The 21,444-nt window shown below is 31.5% G+C and overlaps 2 protein-coding genes across 9 annotated transcripts in view; one reads left to right on the top strand and one right to left on the bottom strand.

Moving 5' to 3' along the window:
* Lili (LMBR1-like protein lilipod) overlaps positions 1–21,444 on the top strand; it is a 184,796-nt gene that overhangs the window by 57,466 nt on the left and 105,886 nt on the right. For all 8 annotated transcript variants that reach the window (XM_074240327.1, XM_074240325.1, XM_074240322.1 and 5 more), the window contains 3 exons: positions 965–1,229; positions 1,292–1,395; positions 16,362–16,488. In XM_074240327.1, the coding sequence (XP_074096428.1) occupies positions 965–1,229; positions 1,292–1,395; positions 16,362–16,488 (496 nt within the window). The remainder of the gene's footprint in view (positions 1–964; positions 1,230–1,291; positions 1,396–16,361; positions 16,489–21,444) is intronic.
* Positions 14,822–15,739, bottom strand: LOC141525647 (uncharacterized). Its single transcript, XM_074240207.1, has 2 exons — positions 15,154–15,739; positions 14,822–15,078 (listed from the first exon to the last, which is right to left on the bottom strand). Exons 1-2 carry the CDS (start codon positions 15,464–15,466, stop codon positions 14,822–14,824), a joined length of 570 nt encoding a protein of 189 aa, XP_074096308.1. The 5' UTR covers positions 15,467–15,739.

Here is a 21,444-nt window from a genome sequence, read left to right as displayed (position 1 = left end):
TGGATTTTTCGATAACCATCACGTATGCTACCCCCTCTCCTCCTTCTCATTCTTCCCCTTCCGAGCCCTATCTCTCGTGCCTTCTTCCCTTGATAAAAAATTTCTTATTTGAAAGTTTGAAATTTTAAACTCATCATCACGCGGGGAAAACAAAACTGAATAAATAGAGAAAAATTGAAAACACTATACGATAATGAGATATTTTAAACTGTTAAAAATAATTCAATACTTGCGCAAATACACTTAACGATTGTTTTTGTACAATTTTTTTCAATTTCTAAGATTTAAAAAAAAATCCAAAAAAATTTTAGCGCAAAATCAAAAAAAGAAAAAAGAAAGAAAGGTTGGCACAAAATCTAAATAGGGGGGTTGAATACTATCGTAGTTGTATTTTTTTGACAAAAAAACAAAAATTGAAGGTTCCAAATTTCGAAAAAATGACGGTTTTATTGAGAAAACGAAAATATTTCATATCTCCTGACTTTTAAAATTTTTTTTTTTATTTTTTTCTGAAAACTACAATTAAAAAAAAAAAGTGCCAAAATGGTCAATTTGTGCTAAAGTTATAGCAATTTGAAAAAAAAAAAAATATTTTTTTTTTTTAAATTCGTAACTTTTTGGATTGGGTAACAAAATCTGAAAAAATTCCGAAATATGTCTATGGTCAGGTAGAAGATGATAAAAAATTCTCAGCGAAGTCGAAGGGGGTCGGGCCGAAACCTCGGGGATTTGGCATGGAATGCCCTATATATATATATATATATATATATATATATATATATGTATATGTATAAATGCATAAAATTTTGAACGAACTACATTTTTTGACCCAGTTTGTCGAGCTAACTCAGAAAATAGCTGAATTTTTTTAAAGTTGTGAAATGAAAACGACTGCTACAGTTAGGTTTCTATGAAATCTACTCAGAAATTACGAATGTTAATTGAATTAAGGTTCTAATTTCAGATATTCCTACTCCTATACTTTCTGCTATATATTTCAAGTTACTTATTAACAGTAAAATGCTGTCGAAAAGATCGTGATGATTACTCAACAGTTGATGAAGATGAAGCTATTGTCCATAAAATTAGTCTTTGGCTTTGTACTGCAGTCTTCGCTGTATCGGTTGGAGCAACTTTATTATTGCCGATCTCAATTATAAGCAATGAAGTACTCATCATTTACCCTGATAGTCAATATATTCAATGGTTGAATACTTCTCTCATACAAGGTACGATTTAACATTAATTAAAAACGGTTTATACGTGATACTTAATCTATTTTTCTTTCTAGGTCTTTGGAATCATGTTTTTTTATTTTCTAACCTGTCGCTGTTCGTTTTTTTACCATTCGCTTACTTTTTTATGGAATCTGAAGGATTTGTTGGCAATCGAAAGGTATGCATTTTCCAAGTTTTATTCAACATGTGCACGGTTATTCTGTTTTAATGTACTTATATGAACCTAATTTCAAATACACGCTCCCAAAGATCTACTATAAAAAAATCTAAATCATGACTGATTCCTATACCATTAACTAATGTAAAACTATGAACTTACGTTGAAACAATCCTTGAAAATATAAGGGAATCATCATTTTAATGATCAAAAATATTTTGACATCAAAAACATTTGAAATTATGTCTACTTATAAACGAAATTTAGAGATAATTGCAACTATTGAAACCTAATCCTTAACTGTTGTGATATTAAACTGTGACAAAAATTTTTGTCTACTAAATACATCGTTTCCTCTACCAACTGTAAGTCTTCACCTATTCTATTATTTTTCTTTGAATATAATATAACTACATCTGTAACATACAGTAATTAAACTTTAATACCTACACTGACAAATAATTTAACTAGATTGATGGGAAAAAATTTCAAGTTAAGAAATTTTTTTTTTTTATTGTAGTGTGATACGAAATTAAACAATTCTTCTACCAAGTTAAATTCACATGAATCAAAAACAGTATCTCAATTGAAAACATTTTTGCTTTCAATTTGAGATGATCTAATTTATGAAAACGCTTTTTGTTAGAGATTTTTTTCTCTTTAATCGAGTTAATTTTTTTATGAGTAAATGTAAGTATTACACCGGCACACAGGAAAAAGCGGTCTGTACTTTTAACCTGACCTATCTATCTTTATGTATTTTTACGCGTTGAATCTGAAGTCCGTTTTGCCCGTATACCCTCCGAATTTTGAGTAAAATGCAAGTAACTAAAAAAAAAAAAAAAAAAAAAAAAATGGCAAATAATTGCGAAAAACTGCAGTCACAGCGATGAATAAATTTTTGTGGACCCAGGTCAAGCATGATCTTTACGTATATCTTATGACTCAATCTGTATCTGAATGTTACCCGTCTTAACCCGTTAGCCGTCAAAATTGAAAAAAATAGCAAAAAAACTAAAAAAAAATTGCAATAAATCATGAAAAATTGAATTATCGATCTGAAAAATAATACTTTGGATTGAGATTGAGTATAATTTTTAAATATTCTGTTCCATTGAATTTTAATCTAAAATTTTGTCCCGTTAACGTTTTAAAATTAAGAAAAAAATCTGAATAATTCAAAAGAAATTGGGAAGTATGCAGTTCTAAATATGAGAAATAAATCTATTAAACACGATTGTTAATGACTTGGGTGCGTTATCACGGATTGGATATGATCTTAAAATTGAAAAATTGACAAAATTTGAAAATCTGTAAACAATAACAAGTAAGGAGAAGGTACGAAACTCCATTTTTAAATTTCAGATTGTGGTTCCGTGTCCTAAGTGCAGTTGCGTTAAGAAAAAGTTTGTCTCACCATGTTTTTTATCAATCCATAAGCTGATAGAGGAGATTAATCTAGCTGTCCATTTTCCGGAAGTTTCATTATGCCATCTTTCGGATTACATTTCCAGGGTTCGTAATCTATTCTTTGCTCTGATTTCACTGATCGAGTTTGTACAATTTCTTTGTTCAGAGATTTTCTTTCTCTCTTTGGCCAGCAAGTCTATTGGCGGTACGCTCGCAATTACTAGGACAGCTGCTGCTGTGACAGTACACGGAAAGAAAATTGTATGAAAAATTACGATGAAAACATTGTAATTTTTAGTATATAATATTGTAGTGCTGGACCTAAACTCAAACATCGTAATTTATACGATGCAGCATCGTAAATTTCTATCACTCAAATTAAAAAGAAACTTAGGTCATCGAAAAAATAATTCTGTATCACCGAGGAATTGAATCCGGAGTCCTCTCCAGCACAAGCCCAAGGTTTATCCTTTTACGCTATCGGAGAGAATATCCAAACTTTCTGTTCAGTCACATAATAAGACCCTCCATACAGTAGTTGGTCATCTTTTGGTAGTGGCGCCGCAAACTACTGGACTCTGTCTTTTTTTTTTATTAAAACATATAGTATGCGTCCTATTCACTTGCTCTTACAGAAAAAAAATTAACTAAATAACATGGTAATTTTCAATAGTTCAAATTGTATTCTGTAGACGGCAGCATCGTAAAAATCAAAATATTAAAAGTCTAGTCCTGGATTACGATGTTACTATTGTAATTTTTCATATAATTTTTTTCCGTGTACGATATGCGCATGCAACCCGCAAAGCTCCTCTTCTTTGTAACGCGACTAATTTCTTACGGCGTACCTCGGAGTTTAGAGCATCCGCCCAAATTTCAGCACCGTATAGAAGGATAGAGTGGTGTACTACACCTGACAGAACGGTCCTTTCTAGTCGAGAGCTTCGAGACTAAGTTATTCGTTTTTTCAGTCATTATCGATATGTGGTCAGAGAAGGTCAACTTTATTCAACATAACTCCGAGATAGCGCACTAATTTTTTCGCTATGACTTATTTCCCGTTTAAGTCAATACTGAAGGGTTTGGGGAACTACCTTTGCCTGGTCAGAACCGCCATCTCTGATTTGTCGGCAGCCATTTCAAGTTTGCGACTTCTTAGCCAGTCGCTGACCCGAGCCATTATGGTTTTGATCCAACTACTGGCTTGGATAACGTTTCGTGCTAACACCACTGCAGTGACGTCATTTGCAAAGTCAATAAGGTATGTTTCTTCTGGCATTTTTAGTTTTAGGAGTCTGTCGTAGCGCGCGGTCTGTAAGTCTAGACGTGACACTGAGCCATGGGGGACTCCAGCTGTAATTTCTACTACGCGTGAGCCCTCTGTCGTGTCGTAGATGAGAAATCTCCCGTCGAAGAAATCATCTATGATACGCTTTAAGTATTCTTCGATCTCGAAGTCTTCATCAAGCGCGTCTGGGATGTCTCTCCAGCCTCCTGAGTTAAACGCATTTTTGACGTCGAGTGTTAGGAATACGCAGACTTTCCGTGATCAGTGGTTGCCTACCTAGGCTTTATCCAGGACCTGCTTTATAGCTCTAATGGTTGATCAGCCCTTGCGAAAACCATGTTAGTTTCTGGCCGGGCCACCAGTTATTTCAATGGCATTGTCGAGCCTATTTTTGATAAGCTTTACAAGCAGTTTGCCAGTAATATCAAGGATGTAGAGCGGCCTGAAGGAAGACGAGGTGATAGGTGGACCTTTCCCCTTGTCAAGGAGGCTCAATTTATGCCTTTTCCAAGGTGAGCCAAAGGTACCCGTTGAGATTCACGCGGTGAGCAAGTCCAGTAGCAGGCATGGAAACTTCGCGCGCGCGCGCGTGTGTGTGTGTGTGTGTGTAAACCTTTTATAACTTTTGAACGGTTGAACCGATTTTATCGCGGTTGGTGCCATTCGAAAAAACTTCACTAAAATTAGATTTCCTGAAAATTTGAACCGTTTCGGACCGATAGATTTTGAGAAATTTAGAGAAATCTCAAAAAAAATAGGAAAAATTTTCTTTTCAGAAGTGGATTTTTTGGAATAACTTTCAAACGGCTATACCGATCAATTCCAAGAACTCATCAGCTCTCAACTTTAAAAAACCACGTCGATTGCTGACAATCCGGTTAAAATCGGTTTATTCGTTAAAAATATATCGTGAACGAAAGAAAACCGAAAAAAGTGTTTTTTTCACATAACTTCGATATTTCTTTTCGGATAGTTTTTGGTGAATAATTTTAGAACTAATTTTTAGAATAATTTTTAGAACTTAAAAAACTGCGTTGATTGCCGCCAAGAACGTAAATATCCTCGACGAAATATTTGGATACAAGGATTTTTTCAACATTACTCCGACATTTTTTGGAATAACTTTCAAACAGCTCAACCGATCGATCCCAAAAACTAATTAACTTTTAACATAAAAAAATCACGTCGATCGCTGTTGGTCCGGTCAAAATTGGTTTATTCATTCGTAAGCTATCGTTGACGAAAGAAAACCGAAAAAAGTGCTTTTCCGGAATTACTCCAAAATTCTTGGTTCGATCAAACTAAGCTTACAGATTCTTTATACAGCTTAAAAAATTGCGCCGAATGCTGCCAACCGCGTAAAAATCAATTTATTTATTCAAAAGTTACTGCAGTTTGAAAATTAGAAAAATTGTGTGTTATCGAAGTTTTATCAGACTTTTGAGCTCGAAGAGCTCAAAAGCATAGAAAAGTTGTCCCTCTAAGCTCAGGAAGCTTAAAATAACACATAAATTGTATTTTTGAGCTCGGAGAGCTCAAAAACATCATTAGTGCAGTTTTAAGCACTTGATATAAAATTAGCGAGAAGTTGCACGGATGGCCTTCAGGGTCTACCGTTTTTCTAATTTTTTTAATACTATTGCAAGAATTCCATCAGTCCCCGGCGCTTTACCGTCTTTAAACGTTTTAACAGTGGTTCGCAGTTCTTCGACCATAAATAGCGGGATGTTTTCAGTGAATAGTGAGATTTTAGATGCACGGAAAAAAAAATATCGCTTCCGTTAATCTAATTTTTCTGTTAATCTAATTTGGTTAAATCATATTCTGAAGTAATTTTTATTTTAGGTGAGTCGTCATCCTTTTTGACAAATATCGAGCTACTCTGCACCCAAACATACTTAAACTTTACACTTTTTGCCTTAGACTTAGTAGCAAGCAGTAATTTATAGACATATGGATGTAAAGTTCATTTACATAGATATTGCCTTTAAATGAGTTACTAACAATTTCCACGAAGACATTTTTTACTAGCAAAATTTTGTACTTTCGTTTTGCATCAATAATACAATCACGAACTTGAGGTGATTTCATTTTGAGTATAAAAGTGTGAAGAACAGGTCGATTTCTGATATTATTATTAATATTAACCCGAGATTCTGACTTTACATCGATTTTATGAATACATAGAATAGCTGCCTTCAATTCAGGCACTTTAAGAACATCAAAAATACTCGAAGAAATCTGGGCCGGTGTGAGATTAGAAACAACTGACTTCGGTATACCCGAAACTATCAGTTCTGATGACACTTGCATTGTTGTTTGTATTCCAGAAGATCCTGGACACGTCGTCGGTCTATTCTTCAAACAGTTTATCTCTTCTGATACTGCTGCCGCTTTTGAAATCATAGTAACTTCCAAAGCTTCTAATTTATTCGCCAGTTCCGTAATTTGTCCAGTATTTTCAGTTATACATTTCTGTAGCTCAGTAACCTCTTGTTTGGTTGTATTCTGGTCTGTTTGTAATGATTTTAGACAATAATTTAGATCGTTGAACTTTGAATTTATAATTTTTTCATCATCTTTAATGCTTAAGAAACTGACCAGAGATTCCATCACCGCCGTCAATTTTTCATCCGATGACATGAATATCCACTTATTTGATGATACAGATTTCAGAGATTTAAGACGACTTATAGTACCTTGTGCTGCAGTCTCTTCTTACTTCCGGTTTCTGTAATATGTAGTCAAATTTAGACTTGCAGCAATCAGTTGATGATTTACTTTTAATGTAGTCACGTAGACAACTAAAATGGAAAGATTTAGTACACACTTCACATGAATAAGCAGTTCTCAAAACTCCTCTGCATCTCAAGCGAAAGTCATTCAATAGTGGCATGACAATTGTAATCGAGATAGTTATTTATAATCAAGATTATGTATAAAATACACACACATACATACATACATACATACATACATACATATATACATACCTACATACCTACATACCTGCATACATACATACATACATACATACATACATACATACATACATACATACATACATACATACATACATACATACATACATACATACATACATACATACATACATACATACATTATGATGGCTTTTTCACGGCACTGGCGTCGACAGCGCCGGAGAGCTCCACCTAAATATTGGCTTACCTGGTTCGTAGATTGTTGGGCGCCAGGAACTTTACGTTCCACGGTTCGGAAGTTAACAATTGATCGTCGTTGGGCGGCAGGTCAACGTCGAAGAGATCCTAAAGTTTGTAGAGCGGGTATAGGAATCGATTCGGAATATTTGTACCACCAGCGATAAAAAAAATTGAGACAGCTCAAAGAAAAAAAAATTAATGCGCAGGGACTGTTACAAATATGTTTATTAATTAACAATGAACTAGATCGAACAAATACGCAGGTCCGGCAATTCTCAATTCTCAATCACAAAAATCTGAATATGATCAATAAAAAAAAATGTTTTCTCTTTTCTTCTCTTAACAAACAAATTTTTGAATTTCTCAATACAAAAAAAAAATTGTTTCGCTTTTCTTTTCTTAACTAACAAATTATGAATTTATCAATACAAAAAAAAATTGTTTCTCTTGTCCTTTCTTAACAAACCAAAACTTTGAATTTATCAAAAAAAAATAATAAAAAATTAATTAATTAATGGTTCAAAATTTGATTAAAATCGCCAAAATTAGACCAATCGGAATCGATAATGTATGTAATCGCACGCGAAGTCGAACAATATCGCTAGTACGCAATAAAAATATAAACAAAACGAATCGAATAAGAGCCTCGCAACAAAATTAACAACCAAAAAAAATTATTTCCTTCTTAGACCATTAAACGAATTTTATACCATAGGTCACAAGAAATCAGTCGAATAATTACAACAAACAAAAAAAATTCACTTTAATTCGCATTAAGGAAATGAATTTATCAAGTGGATCGATCTGTAGTACATAGATTATCGATGGCACAATCTGTCAATCAGTTATCATCCGCGGCGGATAACAGGACCGTCGGTAACTGTTGTTATCCGTCGGTCAGTACGCAGGAACAAAGCTCGAGGTATAGTGTCTATTGGCGCTCTTAGATGACCCTCGAGTCGAGCCAATTCTCTGCGGCAGGCAATCTCAAACTTTTACCAAAACAAATCGACAAATGTACATAATATCTCTCAACAGCATGTATTACAAAAAAAATTGGCACCGGACACCTGGCTGACGTCACCCTGAAGCCGGAATTCAACAACGCAATTGTTGAATTTCGGTACACAATTATTCTCGGACTTAAGTTCAAAATCATAATTAGTTGTCCTTCTTTTTTTTTTTTCAAACGTTATAAAAAAAATTAAATAAGCAGTTATAGCTTGTAACTCGGACAGGTAAGAAACCTATCCGATCTCGTCTTAATCGCGGGTCGCGGTGAAGTCACCCAGGTATATGAACAAACTGCGACCGCACTTACCCCGTTCAGTCGACGTTTCGGCACGGTGTGAAAGTCCAGGAAGCATGTGTCGGCTGTGCTGACAGGCGGCAGAGGTTCTCGGTGATGGCGTCACAAACGGAATCTTTCGTTGTCGGAATGACCAAAAACTTTTGGTACAATTCTTGGCTTTTCTGGCGTACGGCCATTACACAATAAAATCGACTTTCGGCGGGATCGACACTCAAAATAATTAATTAAACAGATTCAACACGTAAGCGGATGAATTTCCTATATAATTTGTCTTAGCTTGCTTATTGTGATAACAACAAAAAAAAAATTTATCGGCTTGTCAATAATAGCTCGAACGGTATCCGGATCAGAATTGAATATCTGTTTCGACTTCCAGCACTATGTGGTGTTTTCTCTAGCGCAGCTAAGAAGCTGCGCGTCCAATCAGCCGTTGTCGGATAAATTTCCATGCACGATGGTTGGTCGATTCCCGCTTTAATTCTCCATCCGGCGTTCAGGTGGAGCCTCACTGTGCTCCCGTTGCTTCAACGTCCTGTCATTACTGGATTCCGATTCCGGAATTTCCCTCGTTGATCGTTGTCACTCCCAGATGTCTCCCTGGTCGTTGATGGCGAATTGAAGGGTAGAACTCTATAGCCATGAAAGTGATGACTTAAACAACCGATAACATAGGTTCCGATGACTTGAATTCCTATAGCCCAGATTCCGATTACCAAGATTCCGATAGCCAAGATTTTCGATTGGATATAATTCCGATAACCAAGAATCCCGATGAAATAGAAACCGTTAGCCTAAATTCCGATTACCAAGATTTCGATAGCCAAGATTTTCGATAGGGTATAATCCCATTAACCCAGGATCCCGATGGAGTAAAATTCCCAATGCATCTGCGAAAAACTTTTTATTCAGCTTTCATTTGGATACCCACAGAAATTTTTTATGTATTTTATATATTTCACAAATATGGAAAATGTTTATAAAATATTTGAAAAAATTCGTGTGGGTATTAAAATGATAGGTCTCGATGAGCGAAACATCAAGATGATCTTATATCTTCATAAATATCAATAATTAAGTAATGAAGTTGTATTTTGTGCATTGATGATATTTTTAACGATAAAAGCTCATCATAGAGTTACACTTATCGAAATCTTTCGGTTAAATATACACACGAACTTTAAATGTATTTTATAAATTTCACAAATATGAGAAATATCATATATATAAAATATATGAAAAAAATCGTGTGTGTACTCAAATGAACAGTTCCGATGAGCTTAACTTCAAGATGACCTTATATTTTTAAAAATGTCAATAATTAAGAAATACACATTGTAAATCCAAGTGTTTTATTTCTATCTAGAAGCATTGTAGTCACTTTTAAAACACTTGGATTTACAGTGCAATTTGTAATAATATAGATAAATTCAAATGTCGATAATAAATATGTTGGTGAAAGCAAGCTCGATTTTCTAGTATTCTATTTTCTAGTTTCCTTATTTTGAAAATAGTAGCTCAAAGAATGTTAAATTCTCCCTGAGGCACGCATTTTTCAGCCCGCATGACATCCAAATTCTTCGAGCACGGTCATGTCAATAAAAAAAACAATAGCTTCTTCCATTCTTCATCAATATTCTCTGGGGAATCGGAAGCTTCCTCTTCATCTTCTTCATCAGCTAACTCGATCTCCAGCCTGCTGGACTCAACTTGTTAAATCTACATTTCTGTCATCGGTCAAAGTGCTTTTGGATGAAATTAAAAAAATAATATTTTATTATTAGTTATTTTATGAACTAATTTAAAAAATTAAAATGTTAATAGTAGCTGTGGTATATTTGAAAAATAAAATTTTATAAATTTTGAGTGATTAGTTTTTATATTAAAATAATTAAAAAATCTTAAAATGAAAAATAATTCATAATTAATTTGGTGTTTTACCTTTTAATTTAATTATATAAAATTAATTAATTAATTAATTACAAATATAATTAGTTCTATACGGAATTAGAATCAAAATTTTAAAACTTTAAAAATTTTTTAAATTACTCCTTATAATATGCTGTCGTTTGATGTAAACAGTCTTAAAGTATTATGGAAAATATGAGCTGCAATCAAATAGTGCCACCTATCTGAATAATAATTTTTTCGCAGATGCATTGGGAATTTTACTCCATCGGGATCCTGGGTTAATGGGATTATACCCTATCAAAAATCTTGGCTATCGAAATCTTGGTAATCGGAATCTGGGCTATAGGAATTCAAGTCATCGGAACCTATGTTATCAGTTGTTTAAGTCATCACTTTCATGGCTATAGAGTTCTACCCGAATTGAACTGGGGGTTCGCCCGGTCGCTTTTCTCATTCGCTCTCTCTCTCTCTCACACTTTCAAAGACATCGTAAATTTTTTTCGGGCGCATCCATACATACTTAAAATAGTTTATTTGGCGCGGTTCGGCTAGATTTCTACCTCGAGCTTTGCATTCTGATCGGGAACCACTTGGGGCGACACAGGCGCGTTGAATCTCAGCATTCCATCAGCCTGGCCAACACTCTAGACTAAATAATACTAACAGAAATAAACTCTATAATCGAATCATAGATGGGAAAAATTTCCCATGTCACAACATACATACAGACAGACAGACCGACATCATCGCGGAAACATTCAGGAAAGCTTCTTAACAAGAGAAATACCAGAAAAAAATATACATACCAGAACGTACAGAACATACCAGAACGACAATCTGAAATTCGAAAATATATGGTTCGAATCTTCTCCTTACATGCTTTTTTTTACAGATTTTTAAATTTTGTCTATTTTTCAAATTTATGATCATAGTCCATTCGTGAAAACGCACTCAAGTCATTAACAATCGTGTTGAATAGATTTTTTCTGATGTTAATAAGCGGAATTTTTTCAATTTTTTTGATTCATTGAAAATTTTTTTTTTATTTTAAAACATTAATGGGACATAATTTCGGATTTAAATGCAGTGGAACAGAATATTCAAAAATCATACTCAATCTCAATCCAAAGATTTTTTTTCAGATCGATAATTTCAATTTTTTTTTAGTTTTTATTTATTTATTTATTTTTTTTTCAAATTTTGACGGCTCAACGGGTTATGTTATGTTCAGATTCAGATTAAGTAATAAGATATACATAAAAATCATGATTGATCCGGGTCTACAAAAACTTATTACTCGCTGTGACTGCAGTTTTTCGAAATTTTTTACCTTTATTTTAGTTTTTTTAGTTCTTTTTATTTTAATTAGAATTTTGAGTGTGTACGGGCAAAACCGACTTCAGATTCGGATTCAGCGCGTCAAGAAACATGAAGATAGGTAGGTCAAGCTGAAAGTACAGACCACTTTTTTTTTGTGAGGTCGTTGTTATTATTCTATTTAAAGTTGTAACGAAAATGTAAAAATATGTCTACTACTTTTAATTCTAGAATTTTAATTTTAATAACTTTAAATGCCTTGATTTCTTAGTTATAATACTAAAGCTTAGTAACTTTCATGATGGAAAGTTCTGCTCTGAATCCTCCTTTTCAATTTTTCTCATTGCAAAAATTCATGAATTTCATAACACAGTTTTTGTTGAAGAACTACACAGTAATAAATCAAATGAAAAATAAATTTATTAAGTTTATTTGTACAATCTAACCATTATAAATCAGAATAACCAGACTCATGATGAATAAACTCTTTTACGGAACATGTGGACTAACCTAACTATTGTAAATCATGTGTATTATGATGCTATTATAACTTTAGCACATGTTCTTAATGGGCATGTGTTTAATGTGATAAAGCATCTGCGCTTGATACGTAGTCATAAATTTAGTCTACTGCTTAATATCAAATTTTAAGTATATGGGGTATTCCATGCCAAATCGACCACTTTTGACCCCGACCCTTTTCGATTTGGCCGAAAGTTTTCCATCCTTTTCTACCCTATAAAAAACGGTTCTCAGAATTTTTTTGAATTTTTTTACCTAACTCCAAAAAAGTTATGAATTTTTCAAAAAAATGGCTTTTTTATTTTCAAATAGCCATAACTTTTTCAAAACTAAACATTTAGGTACCTTTTTTTTTTTTAAATTTTTGTTTTTAGATGTACTTTCCGATAAAAATATTAAAAAATTTTTGTAAGTCAATACATATGGAATTTTTCAGTTTTTTGACAAAAATCAATGATTTTTCGAAGTTCGACATTTTTTTTTAATTTTTTTTTCTAAAATAAACTTTAATCAATTCCACAGTTATCCCTGTAGAACCCAGATTGGGCCGATTTCTCTTTCTATTTTTTTATTCAATTGAAAAAATATTGTTAAATTTTCAAAAATGGAAAAAAAAATTTTTTCATAAATTTTATTTATATAATGAGATAAATACAATTCAACGATTTTACGGCATTACATTCACAATTTAGAGGCTTCATCGATGACTGTAATTAGTAAGATCAATAATTGATGCAGCTAAAATTAATTACTTTTCTCTCTGTCGTTTAAATATTTTACAAATTCTGTGTTCATTCGAATTCGAAAAGTTTTTAACTAGTAAACAACCATTTTGTCCGGAATTATACAATGTAGTTGTTGAGTTCCTGTAATCGGTTTCGTTTTCAAAAATCGATCATTTAAATCATTTACTGCTGTGTCATAATCTTCTTCTGGGGAAAACTTCACTATAATATTCGGCAAGTTATCCGGTGCAGAAGCCCATTCAAAAAGTTCTTCTGGTGTCGTTATTTGTTTGTCTACCGCGGGTTGGAGACTTGCTCTCGCTGCAAGTCGTTTGAGAATACCATCGATTCCATCACACGGACCTTTCCCATGGGCAGTCGCAAAAAAATGCCATTCAGCAGGAATATCAAAATCATCTTCGTGGTAATATAAATTTACAAAGTTTTTACAGTTTTTAAATTGTTGAGGAGCTCCATCAGAAAAATAATAAATCTTGTTACAACGTTCAGGAAGACTTTTCACGTAATCAGTTATTATTTCGATGAAAACATGAACAGCAACGGCATCATGTTTGTTAGAATCTGAGATAATTACTAAACTTTTGTGTTCAAGTTTGTTATTTACTGTATAATAAATAACGACTGGAAAAACTGTTGCCTGATTATTATTCCAGTGAAAACCAGCTGCCGCATTTTGTACTACGAAGGCATAATTTTCTGCAAAATCACAAATAATAACGTATTCGTTTGGTTTCAATGTTTCTTTCAAATTCTTCAAGAATTGGGCTTGCTCCTTAGCAATGAACGAATGAGGTAGAAGAATTTCTAACTCACTACAAAATTTTTCCACAAATTCTTCTGTAGGCTTAATAATAGTTTCTAAACTACTTCTCGGTTTTGATATCCAATATTTATATGTAATATTCTCGATTTCCCGGTCCTCAAAACATTTTAGTAAAATTTTACTCAACTCATCGACCCCAGGACAGTTTTTACATCCACCTAAATAACACTGAAAAGATGGATTTTCACATATAATCATGCTCAAGTAATCGCTGTAGTGTTTAATGGGCTTTTCTGTGTTCCTTGTCAAAGAATAAATATTTGCACCTAAAATATCAGTAATTTAGTAAACTTAAAATTCACGCATTTATAATTATTAATTAATTTGATAATTACCAAGCATCATTAACTTCACGTTTTGATGAATCGTACACACGCAGATGGTGTGTGTTCCACTTGCCCCTGCTAACACACAATGTTTTGGTCGCAAAGAAGCGAATTTTGAAAATCCAATTCTCTCAGTAGGATTTATTTCACAGAAACATTGGTATAATTCTTTTAAGTTAGACAGGATAAGTCTTTTTTGGACGTGTATCCGATTACCATCATCACTTCGAATTGATACAAAGTCTTTCATACCGGGCATTTGAGCACTATACTCATCATCGTTGTAAAAATTTTCAACTTTTAATTTTACCTGATCAGTAATCGTCCTCCCTATACAAAAATGTTGAGTAATTTAGTTTTCAAGTGTATTTAAAACATCGATTTTACGCTACCCATACCTAATTTCGATTCAGGTGTAGAAAGTAAACCCGTTTCTTCAACCAAATTTTTGCTACTCTTGACAAATGTCTTGATGTATTCATAGTTTCACAAATACGTCTCTCACTCCATTTTACAGGTAATAATGTTAAAATTTGTATTTTCAAAGACTTATCAGTTTCTTTATCGTTGAATTTATCATACAACATTTTAATTAGAGAGCGAAAATTTTCACTATCGTCATCAATCGATTCTTCATCTGAAGAAGAAAGCAAAACTTTTTCAAGCTGTCGGATACCCGATTTATTTTATTGTTCAAAAATTGATTATCATTCAATTTCTTCGATGGAATCGGTGATTGATTTAACAATTCTAATGCATGGTTTATTATGGGTAATTGAGTTGCAGCGCTAACTTGGGATCCTGAGCTTGATTGTGATGCTTTGGGTTCGCTATCAAATGACATGGAACCTTAAAAAATAATAGTGAAACATATAGCTACTAGAAATGTATTCAAGTAACGTATAAATAATTAAAAAAACTTACGGAATGATAAGGATAATGGGAGATCCATGGCAGTTGTATTACTATCATTATCAGCCTGATCATTGTTGTCATTATTGTCACTATAGTTGTCTTCACGGTCACTTACATCAGCACTAGGATCATTACGAGCATTTGTTTGTTGCTTCACTAACTCTGAAGCTTTTTTTCGACATGAACTGCATAATAAATAATTATCATCTAATCCTAACGTTACTTTCATAATATCAGTCGCCGGACGTAAACCAATTTTTTTAAAATGAGATTCCAACTCAAAAGGATTACAACACCGATCAAATACCTTTTTTGACGCCATAAAGACAAATTAAAAAAGCGCTTATAAACTAGAGAAATTATTTATTTATACAACAAATGTAATGACAATCTTTTATAAAACACTAAATTGCACAAAAGATTTATAGGTTATGTTTTAGATCTCAAAATGAAAAAGCCGCACTTTTAATCAAAACATACTAGCTTATAGCATCTAGTTTACTGGCTATAGGTAAGTCGATAATTGTTATCCCTAGTTTATCGATCTAATTGATATATTAAAATTTGAATCTTACTAAATACAGTCATCGATGAAGCCTCTAAATTGTGAATATAATGCCGTAAAATCGTTGAATTGTATTTATCTCATTATATAAATAAAATTTATGAAAAAAATTTTTTTCCATTTTTGAAAATTTAACAATATTTTTCAATTGAATAAAAAAATAGAAAGAGAAATCGGCCCAATCTGGGTTCTACAGGGATAACTGTGGAATTGATTACAGTTTATTTTAGAAAAAAAAAATTAAAAAAAAAAATGTCGAACTTCGAAAAATCATTGATTTTTGTCAAAAAACTGAAAAATTCCATATGTATTGAGTTACAAAAAGTTTTTATTATTTTTTATCGGAAAGTACATCTAAAAACAAAAATTAAAAAAAAAAAAAGGTACCTAAATGTTTAGTTTTGAAAAAGTTATGGCTATTTGAAAATAAAAAAGCCATTTTTTGAAAAATTCATAACTTTTCTGGAGTTAGGTAAAAAAATTCAAAAAAATTCTGAGAACCGTTTTTTATAGGGTAGAAAAGGATGGAAAACTTTCGGCCAAATCGAAAAGGGTCGGGGTCAAAAGTGGTCGATTTGGCATGGAATACCCCATATATATTATAGTTTGACACTAAATATATTTTTTAATGGATCTTTAATTATTTATTCAGGGTGTTATGTCGAGAGTATATGAAACTGTCATTGTGCTTGGTTTAATAGGGATAATGGTCCTTGGATTGGCCTATGTTTTCTTAGCTCTCACAAACTATCAAGAATCAAGTTTTTTTACAATGCTCAGTAGGTATTTCTTAGTTATACTTATATTGTTAATGTTTGTTATCGAAAGTTTTACCATTCATACATATTTGAATATGCAAATCATTGATTATTTAGAAGTATATTTTCAATGAATTTTTAAATACCAAGTTGATTTTTTTTAAGATTTATTAATGTAAGCAACTTTTTAATATAGTGAAAGTCATAGATTGAAAATATTAATAAAAGTTGAAAAAATTTTTATTATGCTAAAAGTTATACCTCTGTTGTATCAGATTTCATCGTTTCGCAAGACACTGAAATTATTACATGGAGTTGCAAATGTTGTTTTGGTCTTATCTATAATCTTGTTGGCAATATTATTTTATTGGTTGTGTAATATAGTTCAAGAAATGATATATAAAAAACAAGCTGAAAAAAAATGTTGAACCCTATCAAGTATGCGATATCAAAAAATTTATTTACAAATAAATTATAATTCAAAAAACTAAAAGATGAGCTTTAATAGTAAACTTATATATAAAGTAGGAAAAAAATTGTTTAAATCCAAATGTTTACGCCTCAAGCACACATATTACATATGAAATTGTTCTGTTTAAGTATAGACAAGTTTTCGCCAATAACCTTGATACTACTTTCAATTTATTGACAATTTTATGCCATACCTATGAAAAAAAAGAGTGTGTGTACTCATGTATATGCGTTAGAAGTTATACTTCTTTGGCGTATAGAAAAAAAATAACTAAAATTCAGTGGTGATTAACGATAAATATTATACTAAAATTAATTAAAAAGATTACATTTAAATGAAAAACGTTTTATTTACGTGAAAATATGACTACATAGTAAAAATATACAATCATTATGACTATGAATTAAATATATTTATAAATATTTTAAATAAACTATTTTATACTTGTAGATTCTTCTCGTAGTGACTGAATAGGGACGTGAGTAACAAGAGGTTTGTGGTAGCTAAAATATGATATAAATAGTCTTGTTGAAACTGTAGATAAGTACCTTGTAAATACACCATCAATAGTGGTGCCATGCCGTGTTGTTGAAACTGAAGTGTCATTATTAATTGATAGATTTAAATCGTCATTAAAAAATTTTATCAGTGGCTCAGAAGTCTTTGAATTAAAGTTTATATTAAAGTCTCCACTCAAAATCATAGGTAACTTATCCTCATTTTTACCCATATAAGATGCTCCAATTGTTGTGAATGGAAATAATGTTCTTTTCAAAAATAAATAATGTCTTCAATTTTTTGATTTGGAGAAATATAAATTGCAACTAAAACAATTTTATGACCATCTTCCATTACACACTCCGCTACACAAAATTCACCTACGGTCGACTTTAATGAACTTACAAATTCGGACTGTCTGACTGTCATATCAATGCAAGGAGTAATAATATTTGTAGTATCGTTTGCATTGTGATAAATAGCAACTCCTCCAGCTCGATGATTTGATCGTTTATATTGAACGATGCAATTAAAATGTGATATGTTAACTGATTCAGTGTCATCCAGCCAAGTTTCATTTAACATCAAAATCTGTGATTTTTGTATAACTGAATCATTTAAGTCAATGAAGTGAGCGCGTAAACTTTGACAGTTGAAAGTATACACTGTCAATCCTTTTCTTTGGCTAATGAAATTTAAGATATCGTCCTTGATAGTAATCAAACGATTATTCGAGAGTCGTTGAAATTCAGTTCGCAGATTAGCGACTGCAGTTGAAGGTCTTCGTCCATGAAAAAATGTTTTATCATTATCTCTTGTAGTGATGTATAACCCATCGACACTTGTAACGCGTGATAAAGCGACATAAACTAATGATAAGGGATGTGTTTTATCATATTCATAGACAATTTCAGGGTATGTACTCCCTTGCGACTTATGAATAGTTGTTGCACAGGCACAAACTAAAGATAAATGCGAACGTTTAACATTAATCGTTTTACTGTTATTTAGAGAAATAGTCGAAGATCTTCTCGTGATAGGCACTGCTGTTTTACTAATTTGATGTGCAGCTACATGTCCAGCGACTTTTCTTCGAATTTTTTGACCAATCTTCAATGAGTTTGGGAACTCAAGCCACGCAACATTTACGTCTCTATCACCATTATATTCTATATAAACTAGTCTACCAACAGCCCCTTTTGCTAAGCAATCAGACACGTCTATATTTGTTGTTATCATGTAGAAGACGTTTACCACAAATACAGTTTCGTACGGTAATCCTCCAGTATCAATTAATGACATTTTGTGTAGTTTTTGACGGAAGGAAGTAGTTTGCTCTGCCGAAGTACAACCAGTGAATACATCTTTCGCTATTGAGATTGTCTTTTCTTGTGCAAGATTTAAAATTTTACTATTATATCTTGTTACAGCTTCATTTGTATTAAATAATCGGATCCCATGTGGACATTTAGTTTCAGCTTCTTGAATAGTTACAAAACGTGATTCTAAGAAGTTGTGAGTGTTGTGTACTGAAGTGGACGAAATTGAATCTGGAAGTGAGTGAAAATTATGATTAATGTACTTATCAACATTATAAGTTGCATTGTATCGTAATATTTTTAATTATCAATATTATGTTAAATTTAATTATTTTATTAAATAATTAAATGTAACATAATTGAACTAAATCGAGAAACTTAGAATTGAATAATTTAATTAAAATTTTATTTTATAAAGATTAAATTATTTCATAGTTAACGATAATTAAAATAATAATTTAAATAAATAATTTAATTTTAATTAACTAATTAAATAAAACTATATAATCTCATTATATATGTCTAATTATAACTCTGATTTTCCAATTATTTAAATTTTTACCTGTGCCGATAGGCTGAGGTTCAAACGTCATTTGCAAACTTGATGTTGATGGAGTATGAATAACGTCGTTCTCAGATTGGAATTGTTGTTTGAGCAATTTTTGTCGTTGCCTATACTGTCGACACTTTTCAGAGTTAGTTTTTTTTTACTACCCCCTGATTTGCAGATTTTTTTCGTGCATAATATTTTTTACAGTATTGTGAATTTTTTTGAGTAATATCTTCAGACATCTCGGAAACTTAAACAGAAATTGAAATTTAACGATGTAGTACTATTAGTTTCAGAGAAACCTGCAAAAGATCATAGGTAGATAGATATGAATTCGTATAGAAAATTATTTATAATGTTTTTTATAAGTTGATTTAAATTTTAAATTTTTTTATTAAAATTCATTTAAGTTTATTTATTAGAATTTATTTTCGATTATTTCAACTACTACTTGAATAAATTGAAAATATATGTTTATATAAATATCTCATGTTAAGCTGAGTGCTTGTAATTTTTAGAGTTACTTAATAAAATTTGTTTGTTATAATAAGAATATAAAAAAAATAATTAAAATATCAATAAATCAAATTTAACGAATAGTTAAGATCAAAAACAGTATGAACACTCAGTATTTAGGGTTTATATAAACATGTATAGAAAATAAATTAATTTTTTTTATTTATACTTAAAACTTATTAATGTATCAGAAATAAAACAAAACATAAAAAAATTATTTTTAAATAATAATAACGTAATAATTTTTGATTAATGATATAAATAAATTATACATACCGACAATCAACCTTAAATCTATAAATGCACTCAAAATAGTTTATTTAAATCAGTTTTATCCCTAATATTCAATTTATATATTAGGGTGGTCCTTATGTTGGGTTTTTTGAAATTTTTTTTCACGATAGTTCAAAATCTATAAAAAAAAAATCATGCCAAGTTATAGCTCTTAATTTTAATATTAACCCGCGCCCCCCGACGGTCAAAGTTTTAAAGGAAAATAACATGGGAAAAGTTATACTTTTACTTTGGAATTTTTTACGTCATAAACTAACCAACAAATCACATCAAAAAATATTTTTTCTAATGCAAAATTTAACGGTCTACAAAAAAGGTCTCTTATCATTTTTTGATAATTCTAACGGTTTTGAAGTTATTCGAGGTCTAAATTGAAACTATAATCTTTTTCATAGTTTTTTCTGTTTTTTTTGGTCATTTAATAGTTCATAAATCATGAACCGGTTATTCTTTATAATCTCATTGGATTTTTTTGTTTAGAAAATTTTCAAAGTAACTGTAACTTTGGAATAATAGTAACACCAATTCATTTTTTTAGCCTGAACTGTCGAACATTTTTTAAAGATTTTTAACTTTTTTGGATACAAAAGAAATTCGGGACCTATTGTCTCGATTTTTATTGTTATTGGTACAAATATCAACAAACTCCAATTTCAAATTTTGATTTCTGGTTAAAAACATTTTAGAAACCGATCATGCCGCCATCTATTAGATTTTACTTCAATCTCTAACACTAAAATTATTTCTCAGATTACTCATAACCTACATTTATTTCTCAGCTTGATCAAAATCGTTCAATTACTAGTACTGATGCCTTTTTGATATATAAATAAATTTTTTGAGTTAATTTATCCGATATTTAAGTAATCAGTTAAATATGGAGTTATCACGTTTACGTCAAAACATTTTTTTGATTAGTGATGTTGACGTTCAAATCGTATGTAACAAATTACCATCGAAATTGCAAGCTTTGAAAGTGTTATTTTTTTATACACGTATTTTAAATAATACTATCACAGATAGTGCTGCTGCAGTGATCGATGAAATTATTGTGTTTTGGAAGAAAGCTCGAATTCCCGTTTAAGATGTGCAAAGATGTCGAGATAAATTGAAAAAACTGTATGATGAGTGGCGCATACTTCTTAAACATAGAAATCGGAGTGAAGTTGCTGTGAAAAAACAAAATGAATTTTCCTGTTCATTAAAAAAATTATTTGACATCGCACCGTCAAATGTATTTGAAATGGTTGATGAAAATTCCAAAGAATTCTTGAATAATCAGAGATCAGATGAACGAATTGGTTTTATTGCAAATATTAAGACGAAAT

The sequence above is a fragment of the Cotesia typhae genome, unplaced genomic scaffold, assembly GCF_013202065.1.
Source record: "Cotesia typhae breed Kobodo isofemale line unplaced genomic scaffold, CoteBio_Ctyphae contig_27, whole genome shotgun sequence".
In the NCBI taxonomy this organism is placed as follows: Eukaryota; Metazoa; Arthropoda; class Insecta; order Hymenoptera; family Braconidae; genus Cotesia; species Cotesia typhae.
Note: the sequence above shows the minus strand (reverse complement) of the source record. Positions and strands in the feature narration are given on the sequence as shown.

Bases quoted from the DNA above. Each gene is read 5' to 3' on its own strand.
- LOC141525647 (XM_074240207.1), bottom strand. From the start codon at position 15,466: ATGGCGTCAAAAAAGGTATTTGATCGGTGTTGTAATCCTTTTGAGTTG. The intron at 15,079-15,153 runs GTAAGTTTTTTT...TTATTTTTTAAG, and splicing joins CCCATTATCCTTATCATTCC to GTTCCATGTCATTTGATAGC.